At 37.7% G+C, this 21,544-nt stretch overlaps 1 protein-coding gene across 3 annotated transcripts; it reads left to right on the top strand.

Annotated features, from left to right (window-relative positions):
- Positions 1 to 51: 51 nt before the first annotated feature.
- On the top strand, positions 52 to 19,726 carry LOC114251110 (fatty-acid amide hydrolase 2). 3 transcript variants are annotated; one of them, XM_089736470.1, is made up of 13 exons: positions 589 to 706; positions 1,119 to 1,197; positions 1,394 to 1,657; positions 6,651 to 6,777; positions 11,314 to 11,485; positions 12,198 to 12,322; positions 12,940 to 13,029; positions 13,156 to 13,301; positions 13,482 to 13,564; positions 14,699 to 14,873; positions 15,293 to 15,415; positions 16,889 to 17,026; positions 18,540 to 19,726. In XM_089736470.1, the coding sequence occupies exons 3-13, from the start codon at positions 1,439 to 1,441 to the stop codon at positions 18,687 to 18,689; spliced, it is 1,548 nt and encodes a 515-aa protein (XP_089592596.1). In that variant the 5' UTR covers positions 589 to 706; positions 1,119 to 1,197; positions 1,394 to 1,438; the 3' UTR covers positions 18,690 to 19,726. The 3 variants fall into 3 exon arrangements, with proteins under 3 accessions (XP_089592581.1, XP_089592596.1, XP_089592587.1); XM_089736455.1 differs by lacking the exon at positions 1,119 to 1,197 and having other exon boundaries at positions 52 to 706; XM_089736461.1 differs by lacking the exon at positions 1,119 to 1,197 and having other exon boundaries at positions 652 to 779.
- The last annotated feature ends 1,818 nt before the right edge of the window (positions 19,727 to 21,544 follow it).

Raw genomic sequence — 21,544 nt, 5'->3', positions numbered from 1 at the left:
TGTTACCAGGCCATAAAGACTTTAAAAATTTTTAAAATAAAATAAAAATTCAATGACATCGTAAGTATTCTTATATTTCTTATGTATGTATATACCATGGAGTTAATAAGTATGGTATGTACATACATACAGACCTAAGAATGAGTGAAAAACAAGAAAAAATTATGAAAAACACATTGAATTATTTAACATAGAAACATTAATGATGCGTACTCTTTTCCCTTTTCTCCAAATAATTAGTAAACTATTTATCTATAATAGGAATATCTCCTTTTGCAACAAGTTTAAATAACAATTGGTATAGTCTTTAGTACTGCAATTATAATTAAATGTAATCATTAAATTCTCTTCTCTTCATAAGTAATCAAAATCATGTTATTTTCTTTTGCTTGTATCATTATTTCCTGCAGTACGAATACACTTGACGCGAATTTCTCACTCAATATCACAGCATTAGAAAGTATGTATCTCATAACTTTCACATGAATCCGCGGTCTCTGATTAGTGGTCGCGTAGAACATTGATCCGTATCGTGTATGTCTGTGTAATTAATCAACACTACTTAGTGCAGTTTACTTTTTGCCGGTCATTCGACATCTTCGCTAGAAGTAATAGTGTTCTGTGTTCGACATACACAACATTCGTAAAACCGACTTTTCAAACAATGTGCACAAACCACGGCGACGGAAGAATTTCGCATTCTGTGGTGAGTTCATCATTGTTGACAAAGTTAAATTTTTATCTGTAAACCGAGTTTTTCTATTATTCTTCGGAAATATGTAAGCATAAAGTAATTTTCTTCAGTGTTTACGATTCGGAAACATACTTAAAATTACTCCTACGGGCTTAATCTAGCATTTTCATTGTCGGCTATATTCGATGTTTCGAATTCTTTTGTTTTCGTGGTCACAACTAAGTTTAGTACGAAAACGTATAAAACGTAACTTTTCAATATAAAAGTGATTATGTAGGTAATGAAAAATTTCATGTACACGTTACATACATTTATTTTAAAGTTCAATTCAATCAAATTATTTCATTATATTATTTCTTTTATCTACACAGATTATATATTTAAATCTTGAGTACTTTTAAGTATCGTAGGCTATAATTTTCAGGGTGCTTGAAACAGATCCCTCATACAGTAGTTACCATCACTAAACACTAGACGATAGAGATAGTAAGACAGTTTAAAAAGTATGTATATCAATACACTTAAAAGCCTGCAAGACATAACTTAGTACTTAGTATTAATAGTAATTAATTAATTGACATACTTAAGTTTCAAAAGAACAATGCCAAACTTTACATTTTATGTAAATTAACAACCAATACTTGTCTAAATTTATATAACAGACCACTTGTCTAAATTTCATATATTGTAAATTTCCAGCCTGGCAGCAAAACTTGTAACATTATTCGAGGAATAGCATTTAACATGATCAAACACGCATTCCTCGTCTTCAGAACATATCTGGACTTATTCATTGATTACATATTCTCTCTTTACTGGGAAGCAAAGAGGACACCTTTGCCAAATTTGGAAAAAAAGCATATTGTACTTAAAGAGGATGCTGTGACCATTGCTGCAAAGATCAGAAATAGACAGTTAAAGTCTGAAGATTTGGTTCAAATGTGCATTGAAAGAATAAAAATTGTAAGTATATTTCTGAACATAGTGAACTTTATCTTTAAATTGAATTGATACCTAATAGCAGCAGACCATACTGGAAACCCACCATCGTCTCTAACTGCAGAATACTATTTTTTTAATTGAATAGATGGGTGGACGAGCTCACAGCCCACCCGGTGTTAAGTGGTTACCGGAGCCCATAGACATCTACAATGTAAATGCTGCCTCCCACCTTGAGATATGAGTTCTAAGGTCTCAGTATAGTTAGTTACAACAGCCGCCCCACGCTTCAAACCGAAACGTATTACTGCTTCACGGCAGAAATAGGCAGGGTGTTGGTACTTACCCCTGTGGACTCAAGAGGTTCTACTTCCAGTAATTGGAATGTTCTGGTTTGCTGGATGAAGCATCTGTTACTATTGGAACTAACTTCATGTTGCAAAGTGGATGGAATTGCAGAATTCACATGGTAAATGACCTCCAGATACTAATTAATACCATATAAAGAAATAAAAAAATTGCCATTATTGTATCACTATGTGTAAAGGGACCTTATTCTTAAATTTTAGCCAACACAATTACGTTCAATTGAATGGTATTGTTAGTGTGGTGTAGCATTACATCTGGCAATAAGAAAAAGTATTTAGAATCTTGAACTTTTTGTTATGGCCATAAAGAAATAAAAATCCAGAATTGTTTAAATAAGTTAAGTACTTAGTTTAAATCAATGGTTTTCACTATTAAAACTTTGCAACTATACAAAATGAAATGTATTTCTTTGTTTAATTATCTAAAATTTTTGGATCTTCAGAGGTTCTTTGGTGATCTCTATTATTGCACTGGATGGTCCATGATGAATGGAAAGAAATGTGTCTCTGGTTCCCATAGTCCACAAAATCCTAATTTAGGAACAGATGACTGTTTGACTGGTCTATAATTATTAATAATGAATGTCTTGAATGAGCCTTGTAGTCGAGTAAAGTTAATGAGACAGGGTGTTCATTTAAGTGGTTAAAATATATTAGAATAATAATGAATACAATTCAATCTGCCCGCAATTTACGCTGCCCAAAACTACAAGTGCGTTTTTGTAAAACAAAATTTAATGCAGGTGAAAACACTGGTCATGTCTGGTATTATATAATTCAACAAAAATATGTCATAACTAGATAGATACTTGTAAATTGGGTATTTGATACTGATTATGCAACTTGAATGTACTTGAGACATGTCATAATGTGTCATAACTTATGCTAAGTTTACACTTGTAACTTCCATATTTAGTGAGTACAGTTGTCTTATGTAATGAAACTTGTAATAGGAATTTATGATATTAAGGCACTGTTGCTGTTCTCTGTCACCAGGAACTATCGTGCTTGGATACAGCAGGCTAGGAAATAAAAAAGTAATGTAATCATTTTCGAGATTATACAAGAGCTCCTACATATATCTAGTAACGCTTTTATGTTATGTTAGTTTGAAGGATGGAATAATTATATAACTATTATGCCATAATTTATAATCAACATCACACAAACAACTAAACAAAAATAAAAATTCGGTTTCAGCAATCATCATCTTATTTTATTGATGTGTTGTTAAAATTATTTTATAATCTGCAGAAACCACGTTCTTTTTTCCCGGTATCCACGTTTAATTTTAATAAATGATAACATTATGCAGGTAGATTTTTGATGAGTAAATAAAATAAGGTTTTTATAAAGTATACGTTTTTTTAAGTACATATGACAATTAGCTTCTTGCAATTTTGCCAGATTCGAGTTTATAAAAAAATTCAATTAGTACCAGAAATATATATTTGTTACATATTCTGTTACATGAAACAAAAACTTTAATAAATTGGGACGAAATTAAATGAAACTTTATGAGATGGGATGAAATAAACTCACTAAAATGGTGGTTTTTTGAGAGATCTGAGACTTTTTGAGTGGACTTTTGGACTTTATGGCAGAAGAGCTACGTTTGGCTTTGGCTTTGGCTTTGTTTAATTTTCCCACATTTCGTAGATGCTAAAAAATTAGTAAATCACAGTCAGTACACATTTCAACCTGAAGAAACACTACAAGAAAAAAATAAAAACAAACTAACACACAATACAATTTCGCTTTTCGCCTTCCCGCCAAAAAGTAGACCATAGATAATACACATATAAAGGAGGTTCTAATGGTTCCATACGGTACCGTTAATGAATCCGGTCACAGCCCTCGCCGAACCCCCGTCACTTACGACGAAGGGCTCGACGAGTAAATTAACCCATAGACACAGCCCACTGAGTTTCTCGCCGGATCTTCTCAGTGGGTCGTGTTTCCGATCCGGTGGTAGGTTCTGCAAAGCACTGCTCTTGCTAGAGCCAGTGTCAGCAACACTTCCAATTTGAGTCTCGTGAGCTCACCTACACGTTAGGGTGAAGCTGAAATAGCCTCTTAAGGCTATCAGCATAAGTAGGAAAAAATATTAAAAAATTTGAAGCATTTGGAGAAAGGTTTTGTCTCATAGTGCCAAAAATGCACAACAGATAACGCGCGAGTAGTGTTTCTAATGAAATACGTACTCAACAAATGTTCACGATTGACTTCCACGGTAAAGGAATAACATCGTGTAATAAAAATGAAACCCGTAAAATTATAATTTGCGTAATTACTGGTGGTAGAACCTCTTGTGAGTCCGCGCGGGTGGGTACCACCGCCCTACCTATTTCTGCCGTGAAGCAGTAATGCGTTTCGGTTTGAAGGGTGGGGCAGCCGTTGTAACTGTACTTGAGACCTTAGAACTTATATCTCAAGGTGGGTGGCGCATTTACGTTGTGGAAGTCTATGGGCTCCAGTAACCACTTAACACCAAGTGGGCTGTGAGCTCGTCCACCCATCTAAGCAATAAAATTGCTTTCCACAGATAAGTGACCGCCCGAAAAAATATGAAAATATACATAAAATATCGATAAAACTCCTATAATGAGGGGTCTAACTGACAGCTTTTTTTACCGAATTTAACTTTTTTTTTGACAATTTCTTCCTTACGTCTATTTTTGACAATATATCTAATAAATATCAACTAAATTTGTTGTTTGTTTTAAGTATTTACTGCTTACTACTTGGAAAGTACAAAACTGTTATTAATTCAGATTGCGCAGACAGCGAAAGTAAATTTATCTCAATTATACTTATCACGCAATCTATACATTTTGCCTAAACCGTCGAGCGTAGGAATGTAATGACGCTGAGAATAAATAGTTGATTTGTCTATCAGCTCAACAACTTAATAGCCAATCGTCCAGTTGGCCGAGTGTCAATAAGTGTCTATCTATGGTGACAGTATCAACCCTGGTTGGTATATGGAGGTTAGAGGTAAGGAGGTTCTATAGGAGACAAGTTGAAAAAGTGTTCACCTGTAAATAGCAAATTATCGTTGGAAGACTCACCGAAAAATCGCTACTGTACGAAGTAGAAATTATATGAATATAGCAGTTTTAAAAAGAGTGAAGTGTGCGGATTGAAGCGAAGTGTGGTATAGTAACCGGCAAACATCTTGAGCAAATGACCTTGACTGCGCAGAACCGAATTTTAGATCACTTTGGTGGTGAGGGTGTTCGATAATCGTATCGAGCGCGTTATTGGTAGATCAGTCGAACCCTGCGCCCCGCACCGCGCCCTCATTCCGCTCGCTCCCAAAAGTACGCTTGCGTACAGTGAAAAATCTATCGTTATTAATCGTTAAGTTATTTGTTATAATTGCTTGTTGACTTTGTTGCCATTGCTATTTGTTGAGTGTTTGTTGATTTTTTATAAAAAATACACTATGCCGCGACAAACTGGTGTAGTAATCAAAAGAAAGGGTAGAAAAATTGTGTACGACGTATATTGCTTCATTATAAAACAGGGGAAGAATGATATGGAAAAAGTAAAAGAGACTTCGGAAGCAACAAAAACATCAGTGAGTACTGTTAGGTGCATTATTAACGAAGCTAAAGGCTCTGGCTTGCTCGCCGTGTTTGGGACTCCGGGTAAGAAAAGATCAGGGAAGAAGAAAGTTACCGGAATGGATAGTTTCGTTCAATCTGTAATAAAAAGATGTAATCATAATAACTACATAACAAGCAGCGAAACTCCGTACCGTAGAAAGGCTTCGAAAAATTTAAAGAAGATATACATTTTAATGGCTCGGAATGAAGCTTACGACGAATTATGAAAGAGCTAGGCTTCAGATGAAAAAAAAAACAGAAAATAATCGGAAGCTGGTAATTGAAAAAAGTAACATTCGATTACTACGAATCGAATATCTTAAAAAAATAATTAATTAGACAAAAAAGAAGATCGAACGACCGAGTTGTAAACTACACCGATGAGCCCTATGTCGACTCATCACGATGATGGCGACTCGGGTGATGAAAACAGTGATGATGATGATGGTCAAGATTATGATAACGAAAAAAAAATTACAAATACCAGTTTCGCTTCAACTGAACCAAGACCTGGCAACAGCTCTAGTTTTGACTTAATAGAAGGAATATCCATTTTACCCCAAGATTAAATTATTACAATTATTAACCTATATTTTTTGTTGATGTTCTAATAAATATATAAATAAATACATATGTTGATTTTAATAATTTAATTGCATTATGACGCAGCGTAAATAATGTTTTTGCACGTGAGTGTACCATGCGCAAACTTACCCCCACTACGTCAACAAATGCTCAAGAAGTTTGCCGGCTATTATAGTTTATGTTTTTAAAATCTTTCTACTAGCTACTATGGCGCTACCTTAATTAGTTCCCTTTTAGCGGACACTTTTTAATAAACTGACATGGTGCTCCTTACTTCTACCCTCCACTCTGGCTCCTTGTAATTTTTGCCGCCATTTTGTAAAACCATTCAAAAATATTTTCTTTACCGATTGGCGCGAATATTTATTTTACATGAGTTTCAATGTGTGATTGAGAAGGAAAAAAAACGTGAATCAATTACCACCTGATGCCTCACACTAATGTTTTTATTAGGTCAATCCAATACTGAACGCCGTCACAGATGAGCGTTTTGAAGAGGCTTTAGAAGAAGCGCGCGAAATCGACCGGATGCTTGATGAGGGACTCTCAGAAGAATATCTCAAGAAGAAACCATTCCTTGGTATATATACCTTTTACCTGATAATATATAAATAAAAACTAAGGGTTGTATGTATGTTTGACGTCTACGCTTCTGACTGTGTAAAATGATTGTTAGCGCTCTGAAGAACGTTTTTGGCATACTAGTATCGTTAGCGTTTGACAGATGGCGCATGAGTAGTTTCATACATGTAGGAATAGTCCTAGCGCACCAAACGCTTGACACTAAACATCAATATCGTCATATAGGGTAAAACACCCAGTAGTCAGCCTTTTAGTGGGATTCTTAACTTGATTCACCTGTATTTTTAAAAATAAAAGACTAAATGAAAAATTTTTTTTTTACAGAAGGTTTGTTTATTATTTTTACTAAAGAGATACAATTTTTTTTTAAATTTTGTTAGAATTATATAAAAAATCAATATTAAACAAAATATGGCACTTTTTACCGGTAGTCAGCCTCATTTCTCCACAAGTCAGCCATGTCTTACCCTATAGTCAGCCTTTTACTTATTATTGCACGTTGGACATACAAATTCTTTATTATAGACATTTTCATAGTCTTCATCTGCAAATATAGTACATTTTAAATGATACCACGCAGGACAATTGTCACAACCAATATTTTTTAAGTCGTTTATATCTGTGTCATTAGTCAATTCCTCTTCACACGAATCGCATCTTATTCTGTTTACTGTGCATGTCGTACTTTTCTTCTTACTTATACTTTTTTGGACATCAAAAACTTTTGAGCTTTCCTTTTTTGTAATTCTTCTTCCTTCTTTTGTCTTTCTTCTTCAGTCTTTTTTTAGCTTTCATTCTTTTCTGCTTTTTAATCAATATTTCGTTCTTTTTCTGTTCATGAACATGCTTCGACGCAGTTTATATCTTCTTGCGTATTAAATTCAGATGCTCCTGTTTCCTGGACTTCATGACTTTGTTGCAAGACTTCAAACTCTGTTATGAATTCGAAGTCATTTGAGGGTACTTCACTTTCGGTTAAATTAATGAAATTATTGTCCAATGTGCAATCCCCTATAATTGGCAAACTAACATGAAGAATTTCAACTGATTCTGACGCTATTTTTAGAATCAATAGAACTTGAGGTATCGATTTGGACAGCCTGGCTAATTGAATTTACTGTAGAAATTAGGCTTTCAGTACCGACCATATTCTTTGCTCTGTTTAAAACATCGATAGCGATTTTGATTCTCTTAACTCCGGATTTCGTTTAAGAAATGAGTTCCTTTTCTTCCCTGGCCTATTATTTACAAATGGGTTAGGTCTGTTTTCTTGGGAAATAATATTATGGACGGTATAAAGGATCATCACATTTAAAGGGAAGCCACATTCTGCCAAAGTAATGCACCAGTCTTTCAAGGCAGTTTCTTCGTCTTTGGTAAGTACTAAGTCTGGTCCCATTTTACGAGGTGCTTCTGGGACTCTTAAATGCAGGCGATCTTGTAGGGTCCCTCGTGGTACGCTAAAAACTCGACTAGCTTCTCTAATCTTCATCCCGTTTCTGATCGCGGCCATAGCCTATGACAACTGCTCTTCTTTGTACTGGTGGATTGGTCGTTTCGACATTATGAAACTCTAGAATATAAGATTTTAACTTGATCCTTATTAAAATGCATTAAAGTTCAATATTACACAATAGAACTAACGGCCGACTATAGGAGTTAATAGTCCATTAGTCAGCCCTCAGCATATATTTTACTTTTATACACGGCTGACTACTGGTAAAATAATATTTTGGTCATCTAAGAGTTATATTCAATCCAAAGCAAACAACAAGGACTATTCTCTGTGTTAATTTCGACGAATTCTAAGAAAATCGTAAAAAACCAGTAGTCAACCCCTTGCTGCTGACTTGTGGATCAACCTTAACAAAAAGTAACCCAGAAGTCGGCCCCCTAAATTGAAACGAAATAAACATATAAAATGCCTCTAATGCTTAATGTTATCGTAGAAAAAACATTATACAACAACATAACATAAAAATCTACCAGCAATTACAACAAATTCATAGAAAAACTTACCAAAACCTCGAACACGTTTCCTTACGAAAAAAATTGCAAAAGTGACACATCCTGTCCTTTCGTTGGCGGCAGTGGAAATGAACGAGTACAGAGGATCAATCTGTCACGCTATCGGTTCTTAGATGTGCACAGTAACCAACAAGAGAACATAGATTTGATTAAACGTTATTTCAATGGTGTAAGTCCATTTCAACACTATTTATACCAAAATAAAACCTATAAAGGCTGAGTACTGGTGCGGGGCTGACTTCTGGGGGTTTTACCCTATCACTTGCTCTTAAAAGCCACAGTCCTGAGAAAAATCGACAAAAAGAAAACATGCCAGATACATTTTTTAAAGTTAGTTTCCCTTATTTTACGTTTAATTCTTTTCAAAGTCTACAATTACGTTTACAATTTTAAATTTATTTATTTATTTATTTAAGGATTACCGACAGGGTTTACAGTAAGACATAAAATAACATTGACATGTATAGAGCAATTGATAACTGCAACTCTAATTATAGGCAATCACAGCATGCATTACATTAATATATTGATAGAGATTTAACAATACTATAAATAATCATAAAAAATCAAAAACAAAAGAAAGACAACAAGGACAGAAATACCCGAGTACTCAGACCAAGGCTGAGGCTGAGGTTCAACAACAACTTTTTATAATTTTGTTCTTAAATATTGGAAGGGAATCGCCAAATATGTCAAGGTTTTCAACTTTTCTAACTAGATTATTATAAAGGTTAGTTAGACGAGGAGTAGGTGAGTGCTTGCCTAGATTGGTTCTGCTAAAGCGGGTGCTGAAAAGAGCAACGGGGCGACGAGGTAACCTAGATGGCACCTTCAAAGAGAATTTATTGAGGATGGATTGGGAGTCGACAGTACCGCTCATAACTTGATGTAAAAAACATAAGCCTAACATATCGCGGCGATCACTCAATGTTTGCATTTTAAAATATTTAGCCCTATCAACATAAGATTCAACATAATTAGGCGGCCTAAAACGGTACGACATGTGGCGAAGTAACTTTTTTTGAATTCTCTCAATCCTGTTAATATGGGTTTTGTATGTAGGACACCACACAGTGCTGCAGTAATCAAGTTTGCTTCTAACATAACTGTTGTAAAGCATTAGCGTAGTGGAAACCTTCTTAAACTCCCTACCATTCCTAAGTACAAAACCCAGTGATTTGTTCGCGGCATCTATAATTTTGTCAATGTGCTTAGTGAAATTCAGCTTGGTATCAAGCTCCACCCCTAAATCACGAGTCTGAGAAACTTCACTCAAGCATTCCCCTGAAATATGATATTGTGTTGGTATTATATTGCGTTTTAATGTAAATTTTATATCTAGACATTTCGAAATATTCAAATACATTTTATTAATTTGGCACCAATCAACCAATTTATCAATATCTCTCTGTAATAGTTCAGCATCATTCACATCATTTATAACACGCATTATTTTAAGATCGTCAACAAATAGGTAACAGGCAGAATATTTAAAAAGATTTGTAATTTCGTTGATAAAGATGTTAAAAAATAGTGGACCCAAGATGGAACCCTGAGGTACACCCGAAGAAGCTATGAATGGATTGGAACTGTGCCCGTCAATAACAACCTGTGATGGCCTTTGGTTTAGATACGAAGAACACCATCTAAGCAGAGGAACTTCGATACCAAATTGATGTAGTTTTTCTAGTAAAATGCTGTGGTTAACTTTATCAAAAGCCTTAGAAAAATCAGTATATATTGCGTCAAATGAAAAATATAAAGGAAAAAAAATTGGCTTAGAGAGTTTGTATACGAAAAGAACTCTCCTCCTGTGGTACAGTAGTCAGTGTCATTAACCACTAGTCCCATGAGGAGATTTAGCTATTGTGTTAGGAAATAACAGTTCTACCAACTCCGTTATTGAGCACGTTTCTGATATACCATGCACAGTGGATTTACACTAGGGGAAGTCGGGGCAAGTGACTAGGACGGCAAAATTTTGAAAGTAAAAATTTTTTTTAGTCTTATAAAGATTGCTCAATATAATTAATTAATTATATTAATAAATAATTTTCTGCTTAATTGATAATTCAACAAATTCAATTCATCCATTATTTGTGAATTATAATTTTGGCACTTTTGGTAACAATTAATAATCAAAATGATGTAATCAATTTATTTCATTGGTCATTTAAAATAATAATCGATTTTTCCATTTTCTGGAATTAAAGAAACTTAATTAGTTTTTTTTTTATGTAATATAGTTATGAGTCACCCTTAGTGCAAAATTTAAAAATTGTTAGAAAAAAACAAATATTTATTTATGTTTTTGGAATATAAAGTTTCTGCAATAAATTATTTATTTTAATTTTGAAAAATAAAATATATAAAGTATAAGCTTAGGTAAAATTCCAGTATTGGGGCGGATTTTTTTCCGGTGCCCAGGAGCGGTATTAAGTCTAAATCCGGCCCCGACCATGCATCAAGTTGACGATCATTCTCAACTGATGGTGACCTTCCTCAGGTGTTCCGTTTACGGCGAAAGAGAGTCACGCAGTGAAGGGCCTGCTCCACACGTTGGGCATCAAGGCGCGGGCGCACGTCCGCGCGCACGAGGACGCGGAGTGCGTGCGCCTCATGCGCGCGGCCGGCGCCCTCCCGCTCGCCGTCACCAACGTGCCAGAGATCAACAAATGGTGAGAGACTCCTCGCGTATCGGCGTAGAGGTAGAATGTCGTTTGAAATCTATATATATTAATACGTGAAACAAAAACTTTGTACCTCTTTTTGCGAAAATTGCGCGAACGGAGTACTATGAAATTTCCCACGCTTATAGAGAATATAGAGAAGGAGTGCAAAATGCTTTTTTTTTAAGTATGCATTAATAATACATTAAATCGATAAAAAACATTACACACACTACCATGTATGCGACTTAACACATACATATAAAATTAAATATTCAAATTGAGAATAGATTATATTGTTTGTCTTTAATATTATTTGTCTATCGTGTAGTCTTGGCGAAATCTGTGATTATAGAAGTATTTGACAATAGAACCATAATAATGCTCAAACTTATAATTCCAATTAATCGTAGTTGAATTTCGACTATTGCGGGACCACTATTAAATTTGAATACGTTATAATTTAAAAATGACTGGTCTAAAGGTTCGGAGTCCTAAAATAAAAGAAAACTGTACTAGCGTTTTGATTTTGATTTGATATGTATGAGTGGACAGTTAGGTCAAGTGTGATACAAATGCGAATTATTGATGAGGACGCGGCTACAATCTGAGAAGGAGATGGTGACACTTCTGAAAAGTAGCTGGGCTATTAACCCACATGAATCTCTGACTATTTCATGCAATGTGTTAAAACTTCAGATTTTCCCTTTGTCTTCTGTAGGTGTGAATCTCGCAACATGGTGTTTGGTCAGACCAACAACCCGTATCACACCGGGCGCACCCCGGGCGGGTCCAGCGGGGGGGAGGCCGCGCTGATGGCCGCCATGGCGACACCCATATCGTTATGTATGTATTGTATACTTGTTTTGATGTTCTTGAAACGTTTGCAGAACATTTTTATAGATTTTAGGACAAAAATTGTTTTGTTTTTTATTGTCTTGATGTGTGGACGAGCTCACAGCCCACCTGGTGTTAAGTGGTTACTGGAACCCATAGAAATCTACAACGTAAATGCGCCACACACCTTGAGATATAAGTTCTAAGGTCTCAGTATAGTTACAACAGCTACCCACCCTTCAAACCGAAACGCATTACTGCTTCACGGCAGAAATAGGCGGGACGGTGGTACCTACCCGTGCGGACTCACAAGAGGTCCTACCACCAGTAAAAATATTAATACCAGTAATAAATGTAGAATATTAATACCCTCAATCCTATTAGAGGTTTTTAACAAATCTCTAACTTCACCAGAAAGTAAAATAATTAAATGGGCGTTGAAAATAATAGTTGGAATCCACTATATCCGATTTATCGTGTAATAAATTATTTCATTAGTAATTTGAGATCTTCGATTTTCTTCTACAGGTTTTTTTTTGTTTGTCGTTTGCTACCTTGATGACATGATTGTATCTTTCGATGAAACGATCTACTTCATAGTCAACATGTCGTAATTATTAAATCAGGTTCGGACATCGGCGGGTCCACGCGGATGCCGGCGTTCTACTGCGGCTTGTTCGGCATCAACCCCACCGCCGGATATACCAGTCTTAAAGGTACATTTTCTATTATTTTACCCGGGTGCCGCAATCAATCAGTAGACCAGCAGTTATATAGACCCGAAGTCACTATTGTGACCCGCTCGCTGTCATCCGTGACTGATGTAGTCCTCCCGGTCGCAGGCTCGGCGCTGCGCTCCGGTAAAGACGACACCATGGCGTCGATAGGGTTCGTTAGCAGACACAGCTGTGACCTCGCCGCGCTCACCAAAGTCATCCTGGCCGACAAGGCTGCTGAGCTGGACTTGGACAGGCCCGTGGACCTCAAGGTACTTATTTGACTTTTTTATTTAAACTCACTGGTGTTTTGACATATTGTGAGTTGTGGAATACAGATTATCCTACTCCCCACAGCAAGAACAAATAGGGCGATACATCTTATGCCAATATCATAATATTAAACCTACCATCCGCCCGTTGTAATATACAGCTCATTCATTGTTGACCAGACGATCAAGTATTACTACGTGGACACGGCCCAGGACCTGCGCGTGAGTCCTATCCGGCCGGAGCTCCGGGAGGCCATGGACAAGTAAGTAATTGGAGGGGGGTGTCTCTGTAATCCTGCACGTACTTATAAAACGATATTGCTTCTTCATCGTAAACACGTCAAGTGGGTATTCAGACATTGTGCCTGTATGCAGAGCTTGAAGACTGGTCTAGTCCCCTTGTTCGATACGAGTAGAGAGGGCGAGGCTGTATGGCCTAATGGACAAGACGCCCGGTGCGTTCGTGTCGAGCGACGCGACGGTGCTGGGGTTCGAATCCCGCTGGCGGGTATCCATTTTTCTTTTGAAATACGTACTTAACAATTATTCATGAATGACTTCCACTTGAAGGGTAGGGCAGCCGTTGTACTATCAAAGAACTCTTGTCTCAAAATAGGTTGTGGCATTTACGTTATTGTCGGGGTATGGTATTGGAGCTAAGGGTGACTAGAAGTATGATAAAATCTACGGCGTGGATTGTTGAGGTCATCCGCAGTATCCACCAGGATCTGCTGTGGCACTACTGTATGGTTAGCAGGATATAAAACCTGATCCTTGAGAAGAAGCTCGCTGAGCTGATCGTGAATAAAACATTCTGCATCATTTATTATGTTAAGTGGTATGTTGTGAAGTACTTTCAACAGAAAAAGTAAAAAAAAACATGTGTGCAATTCACACGTGGTAGAAGTGGAACCATCAAAAATTAAAATACAATTATCCTAAAAGTCTAAGTATCTGTAAAATTTTGTCATTAGTAAATATGTAATTGTAAATCATCTTTTATAGTACGAGGTAGTGCCCTCTGTGAATTGATATTTTAACTTCACTTATAATATTAGAAATTAAAATTACAAGAGAGAGGCGTTTCATACACACGTTAGTATTAAAAAATCTCATAGATGGCGCTGTATTAAAAAAACATTACAGTGAGAACGTCTAATGTGTTCTATCTCATTCTCTCGCCGGCTGAATCCTATACATTTATGTGTTCGCGTCTCTATAGACTTATTTTTTCGTTTCATAGAGTTTGAAATCACAACAACTCTAAAGAAGTTTCACTTAAAAATCTCTCTGCCATAGCAGGGCGACCGCATGGAATTACACTGGGCGTCTTATCTTTGGACCCCGACTCCCAAAACCAAGAAGCTGTAAACGACGCTTATAAATGATGGTTCCAGAGTCATAAGTCAACTAAGCGAGGAGGCGTCGAGCGCCCGGCGCTACCAGCACGCCGGCCTCGACCACATGTACGCGCTGTGGCGGCGCGCCATGACCAGGGAGGCCGACGTGTTCGGGCGCCTCCTCACCAACAACCAAGGAGAGGCCAGCGCGGTCCTCGAACTCCTCAAAAAGGTGAGCCACTGCATCATGCCGCGGAGAGATGGCCTAAAATACAAGACGTCCGGTGCATTCGTGGTGATCGATACACCTGTGTTCGAATCCCTCAGGCGGGTACCAATTTTTCTAATGAAATACGTACTCAACAAATGTTCACGATTGACTTCCACGTTGAAGGAATAACGTCGTGTAATAAAAATCAAATCCGCAAATTTTAATTTACGTAATTACTGGTGGTAGGACGTCTTGTGAGTCCGCGCGGGTAGGTACCACCACCTGCCTATTTCTGCCGTGAAGCAGTAATGCGTTTCGGTTTGAAGGATGAGCAGCCTTTGTAACTATACTGAGACCTTAGAACTGATATCTCAAGGTGGGTGACGCATTTACGTCGTAGATGTCTATGGGCTCCAGTAACCAGTGATGTTGTCCGTCAGCTGACAGGACAGAGCGACTACACGTGGGCGGCCGTACTGAAGCTGCTGGATGACCAGGTGCTGCCCCGGGTCAACGCCGACTGGGCTGACTGCCTCACCGCAGCACTCAGGGAGGATCTCTTGGTGTGTTCACTCAATAATTATTCTCCTCCTTCGTGCGTCGTATTCCTCAGTGCTGAGGGTCGTGACCTTTACGGAGCATTTTTGTTAGGACTATGCTCCTTCATTCACTCCTGTCCTCCGCGCAGTTGATAGCGACATTGATGCTGGATTCCAAAGTCGTCTTAATCTGATCAGACCATTAAAACATATTTTATATGTTACTAGCTGACCAGGCAGACTTTGTAGTACCTCAATCGATAAATAAAATACCTAAACTTTTGTATAAAATAAACTTAAAACAAACAACAAGAATCCGTCCGCCGGGGGACACATCAAAGGGAAAACAAAATTGTAATTTTTATTTAATTCCGAGCATTTTCATATTTATCTACTTTTTAAACCTTTTTTGGACTTCCACAAATAATTCAAGACCAAAATTAGCCAAATCGATCCAGCCGCTCTCGAGGTTTAGCGAGACTAACGAACAGCAATTCATCTTTATATATATATAGACAACATGTTTTAATATAAAACATAAAAATATAATTAAACAACTTATTGTTTTGCCGCCATCCGCAAGCGCGCAGGTTGCACTCGAGCACAGAGTGAAAATATTTTTAGATTTGACACTTTATAATCTATGTCAATTGAAGACTTTTGGGCGGGAATGCGAGAAGCGAAGTTGTGTAAATTGTTATATTTTGTTAATTTAATGTAAATATTTAATAATGGTGGTTTATTGACTGTTTAATATCTGAGAAAGTGAATAAATGTGGGAGAATTTAATAAAAAGCCACTAGTCGAAGCTTCTCCAGTTCTGCCAAAAAGTCTCAGTAAATAACCACCATTTTATACATTAATCCCATCTGATCTCGTACTTAATTTTATTCCAATCGAATAAAGTCTAAAATTAAACAAATACACCTCATTTCGCCTCATGAATATCATTTTTCGTATATAACAATAAAATAAGAAATAAGACTTGGGACTTGGAAAGGTCTCGTTTCCAGACAATAAAATCTTCAAAAAGAAAATAATTTCCTCTGAATGAAAATTCTTCCTTTTCAACTTCTCAGTGGTGTAGACCGAAGCGGGACGCGCGTGCTGCGGTCCACGGTAAACTCCACCAACACCAAAACTAGTAAAGAAAGAGATATGATACATTTACGATAGAGGTTTTTTATGTACATATATACTTTATTGTATTATTACTGGTGGTAGGACGTCTTGTGAGTCCGCGCGGTACCATCACCGTGCTCATTTCTGCCGTGAAGCACTAATGCCTTTCGGTTTAAAGGGTAAGGCAGCCGTTGTAACTATACTGAGAATTTGAACCTAATATCTCAAATTGGGTGGCGGCATTTACGTTATAGATGTTTATGGGCTCCGGTGACCACTCAACACCAGGTGGGTTGTGAACTCGCCCACCCATCTATGCATTAAAAAAAATAAAAAATAAAACTTGTATAACAAACAGCCCTTTATACATTACAGAAGACTCTCGGTGCGGACGGTGTGCTGCTGTCCGCGAGCGCCCCGCAGCCGGCGCCCTACCACGCCGCGCCGCTGCTGCGACCCTTCAACTTCGCCTACTGGGGGATCTTCAATGTACTCAGGTTCCCCGCTGTGCAGGTCAATCATTCATGATTTCATTACCTTAATTGCTGATACCAATGAACGAAGCTCACGACCCATCAGATGTTAATGAGCCCATAGACATCTTTTTTTTTTTATAGCTTAGATGTGTGGACGAGCTCACAGTGCACCTGGTGTTAAGTGGTTACTGGAGCCCATAGACATCTACAACGTAAATGCGCCACACACCATGAGATATAGTTCTAAGGTCTCAGTATAGTCACAATGGCTGCCCCACCCTTCAAACCGAAACGCATTGCTGCTTCACGGCGGAAATAGGCAGGGCGGTGGTACCTACCCGTGCGGACTCACAAGAGGTCCTACCACCAGTAATTACGCAAATTATAATTTTGCGGGTTTGATTTTTATTGCACGATGTTATTCCTTCACCGTGGAAATCAATCGTGAACATTTGTTGAGTACGCATTTATTAGGAAAATTGGTACCCGCCTGCGGGAGTCGAACACCGGTGCATCGCTTCAACACGAATGCACCGGACGTCTTATCCTTTAGGCCACGACGACTTGTCTACAATCTACAATGTAAATGCGCCACCCACCTTATGATATAAGTTCTAAGGTCTCAGTATAGTTACAACGGCTGCCCCGCCCTTCAAACCGAAACGCATTATTGCTTCACGGCAAAAATAGGCAAGGCAATCCTTTTTTTTATTACCAGTGTAGGCAGATTAATAAAAACGGGCCACTTGGTGGAGAGTGGTTACCGTCGCCCATGGACATCAGCAATGCCTGGGGCAGAGCCAAGCCGCTGCCTGCCCTGGATTACTCTCCACAAGCCTCGTTTGAAGTAGAACATATTATAGCGCTTGGGGTGCTTAGGCTTCAAGCTCATTTTTAAGATCCATGGCGGTGTTCACATTGTGATATCTGTGAACTCCCGTAACCAGTGGGCTCGTATATCATCTAATCTCTATTCCATTTACGAAATCCTATTTGACAGATGTCAATAATCAAGTACTAGTAACGTACCGTTTTAATCGATACTCGACGATATCGATCATCGATTACTATAACGAACAAATTAAAATCGCATTGGCAGAAAAAGGATTAGCGTCAAATTAAAATTTATAAAACTTTGTTTTTAACCGACTTCAAAAAGGAGGAGGTTCTCAATTCGACTATATGTTTTTTTTTTATGTTTGTTACCTCATAACTTTTGACTAGGTGAATCGATTTTGATGATTCTCTTTTTATTAGAAAGCTGACGCTTCCAGTGTGATCCCACTTTTTCCCAATTTAGTACAATTCTGCTGATAATGGTATTCCATGAGAAAACTTTGTTTTTGACTTTGTTTTGGAATATCTCTTTTTTTCTATTTGAAGTCGGTTTTTGTTAAAGCTTGTCTATCTACAATTATTTAAATTTTATTAGATAATATTACATGTTATTTTTATTTTAAGACGAAACTTATTCATCATCACTAGCCGAAATCGACATTTCATTATCGGAATAGGGCAAAAAATAAAAGTCGTGGAATTATCACTTTCAGGTACCGTTAGGGCTGAACAGTGAGGGCATTCCCCTCGGCATCCAGGTGGTGGCGGCGCCCGCGCAGGAGGCGCTCTGCCTCGCCGTGGCGGAGCACCTGGCCAGGACCTTCGGGGGCTACGTGCCTCCGTGCAAGATCATAGATACATAGCTTGACTGTTTTATGCCAATACTAGCCGTACTCGTCCGCTTCGCTAAGCATTTAAAATTAACATGATTATTTTTTGTCATTATTATTAGGGAATCCGACACTCATATAACAAATATTAGCCTATCCATTAAGTACATGTATTTACTACATGGATACCAAGTATCAAGTCAATCGGATGCACGGTTCAGTAGTTATAACGGAACATCCGTAAAAACCACTGTAGATTTATATATTAGTACAGATATAAACCTGTATTATTGAGAATAACTGTGTCGGTTGTAGTTGGGTATTGTGTTTATTACTACATTAAAAGAACCTATACACGCTTGATGCAGAAAACTGTCCCGGGAATCGATCCAATATATCGACTTGAGAATTTCGTGTATACAAGACTAAGTAATTTTTTTGCTTTTGAGTTAACAAATATGAGTTTGTAACACTCGCATTTAAATATTTATACAAATCGCTGTTACTGCGAATTTTAAGATGACCCAGTACAAACATGAGTCGTTGAATTATTTTTTTTTATAAAAAATGCTTGCAAGTGTAATTGGTAAATGTTTAATATGTACAACTTGTAATTGAGTCGACTATTATCAAAGCCGGCAATGTGACTTTTGGACAATTATTGGTAAATCAGAAAAACGAATTATTGACTTTGTATTCCATTGGCAGTCACAAAACTCTTCTGAACGACATCTTAGATAAATAACATGTTAAGTTAATAATTTAATGCAGGTTTTGAACCGTATTCTTTGAAGGAGACGATTATATTCAAATCGATCTGTATTGCCATATCAATAACATTTTTTTGTACAAATGCACAGATTGCCACCTTTGATAATAGACGACTCAATTATAGTGAAGAGTTTTACAAACTTTTCAATAAAAAAAACCGCTATTGAGGTCTTCCATCGGCGTTTGTGAGTATATTCTGTGATTGTTGAAAAGGTTCTATAATTTAAGACTGTCATTTATTGGTGAGGGAGATTATAGAAGTGTGTTTTTAAATAAATTACTTTTTTATTTTTGTTTAATGTTTGTTGTTATTTCCCTATTACTACGAACTGGACGACCAGCTCCGTCGCTTGGCAATTATTTCGTTTATAGTATTTGATTTTACAAACTTTCATCAACGCAAGTACCTCAGATATTTACTAGATGGCGTTACAATCCTCTGTTACGCATATAATTCAAGTAAACATATTTTTTATTGTCTTAACTGCACGGCCCACCTGACGTTAAGTGGTTACCGGAGCCCATAGAAGTCTACAACGTAAATGTCGCCACCCACGCTGAGGTTCTAAGGTCTCACTTTTAACTACGGCTACGTGGCCCTTCAAACCGAAACGCATTACTGCTTCACAGCTGAAACAGGCAGGGTGGTGGTACCTACCCTTACGGACTCTTTTTTTTTTTAACCTACCTGTGCGATAGCCTTGAGAGGCTATTTCAGCGTAACCTTAACTAGTAGGTGAGCTCACGGGGCTCAAACCTGACGACGTTGCTAACGCGAACCCTAGCAAGAGCTGTGCTTCGCAGAATCTACCACCGGATCGGAAACGCGACCCACTGAAAAGATCCGGCGAGAAACTCAGTGGACTGTGTCTAAGGGTTAATTTACTCGACGAGCCCTTCGTCGCAAGCGACGGGTTCGACGAGAACGGTGACCGGTGCTTGAGGTACCTAAAAGCACCGTTAGTGGATCGGGAGGATCCAAAATGACGTGTTTGGGGCGGCGTCGACTGCTTTCCATTCTTTCCGCAGGATCGGGAATGTAGTTACCGGCGGTCACGATGAGAGGGTTCTCGTGTCGTACCGCGAACACTACACTTGCATAGGTCATGACGGGGCGTATGCAAGTTTTGTAGTGTCACTTTATTTCTAAGGGACATTTTACTTCGCCTGCATATCATCGGGTAGAGACGTCCTAGTATGAAGGCGGCACAGTCGCGTACCGTCTTTATATGGGGGCGAAATGTAATCCTTCTGTCGAGGGTGACGCCTAAATATTTGACCTTCGGGGCCCACGGTATGGGTTGGTCGTACATCATGATTGGGCGAATGGCGAAGGCGGAGGTGTTGACGCGCCTAGTCGGGAGTGGACTCACAAGATGTACTACCACCAGTAATTACGCAAATTATAATTTTGCGGGTTTGATTTTTATTACACCATCTTACTCCTTCACCGTGGAAGTCAATCGTGAACATTTGTTAAGTATTTCACTAGAAAAATTGGCACCCGTCTGCGGGATTCGAACACTGGTGCATTGCTAGATACGAATGCACCGGACGTCTTATCGTTAAGTCACGACTTCATTAAATTATATTGGAAATTAAATTAAATTACCCATTCAGTATTAGCTCTAGTAGTGACATATTTCCAACTGGAAAGGCAAAGGTATCATACAACCCAACTTTTTGTATATTCCGTTTTATCAAAAATAATATAGAACAAAATGAAATGAAGTTGATTAATTTGAGACATTAACTGAGATGAAATTTAAAAAAAAACCAAATGATATAGGATGAAATTTAATCTTAGTAGAATGGTGGTTTTTATTGAGTTTATCAGTGGACTTTTTGGAAGATCCCGAGAAGCTACGTACAGTGACTTTGTTTGATTCTCCCACGTTTGTGCACTTTCACAGATACTAAACAAAAAATAAACCATTATTACTCATTTAAACCTGAAGAAACATTAAACAGACAAAATACACATATCAATTCACACAACATTGCTCCTCGCATTCCCGCCAAAAATTATCACTCACTCATTCATTTATGACACTTGTTTTTTTTCTACGAACTAAGTACAATATTTTTTATCTGAAAATATCTTGTGGTTGATACAC

The sequence above is a fragment of the Bombyx mandarina genome, chromosome 03, assembly GCF_030267445.1.
Source record: "Bombyx mandarina strain Sakado chromosome 03, ASM3026744v2".
Taxonomy (NCBI): Eukaryota; Metazoa; Arthropoda; class Insecta; order Lepidoptera; family Bombycidae; genus Bombyx; species Bombyx mandarina.
The sequence above is the reverse complement of the archived record's forward strand: the minus strand, read 5'-3'. Positions and strand labels throughout refer to the sequence as shown.

What these genes read in the sequence shown, in the direction of transcription:
- LOC114251110 (XM_089736455.1), top strand. Translation starts at nt 665, where the DNA reads ATGTGCACAAACCACGGCGACGGAAGAATTTCGCATTCTGTG. An exon ending in GAAGAATTTCGCATTCTGTG is followed by an intron (nt 707 to 1,393) that starts GTGAGTTCATCA and finishes GTAAATTTCCAG; the next exon opens with CCTGGCAGCAAAACTTGTAA. An exon ending in TCAGGTTCCCCGCTGTGCAG is followed by an intron (nt 17,027 to 18,539) that starts GTCAATCATTCA and finishes TATCACTTTCAG; the next exon opens with GTACCGTTAGGGCTGAACAG.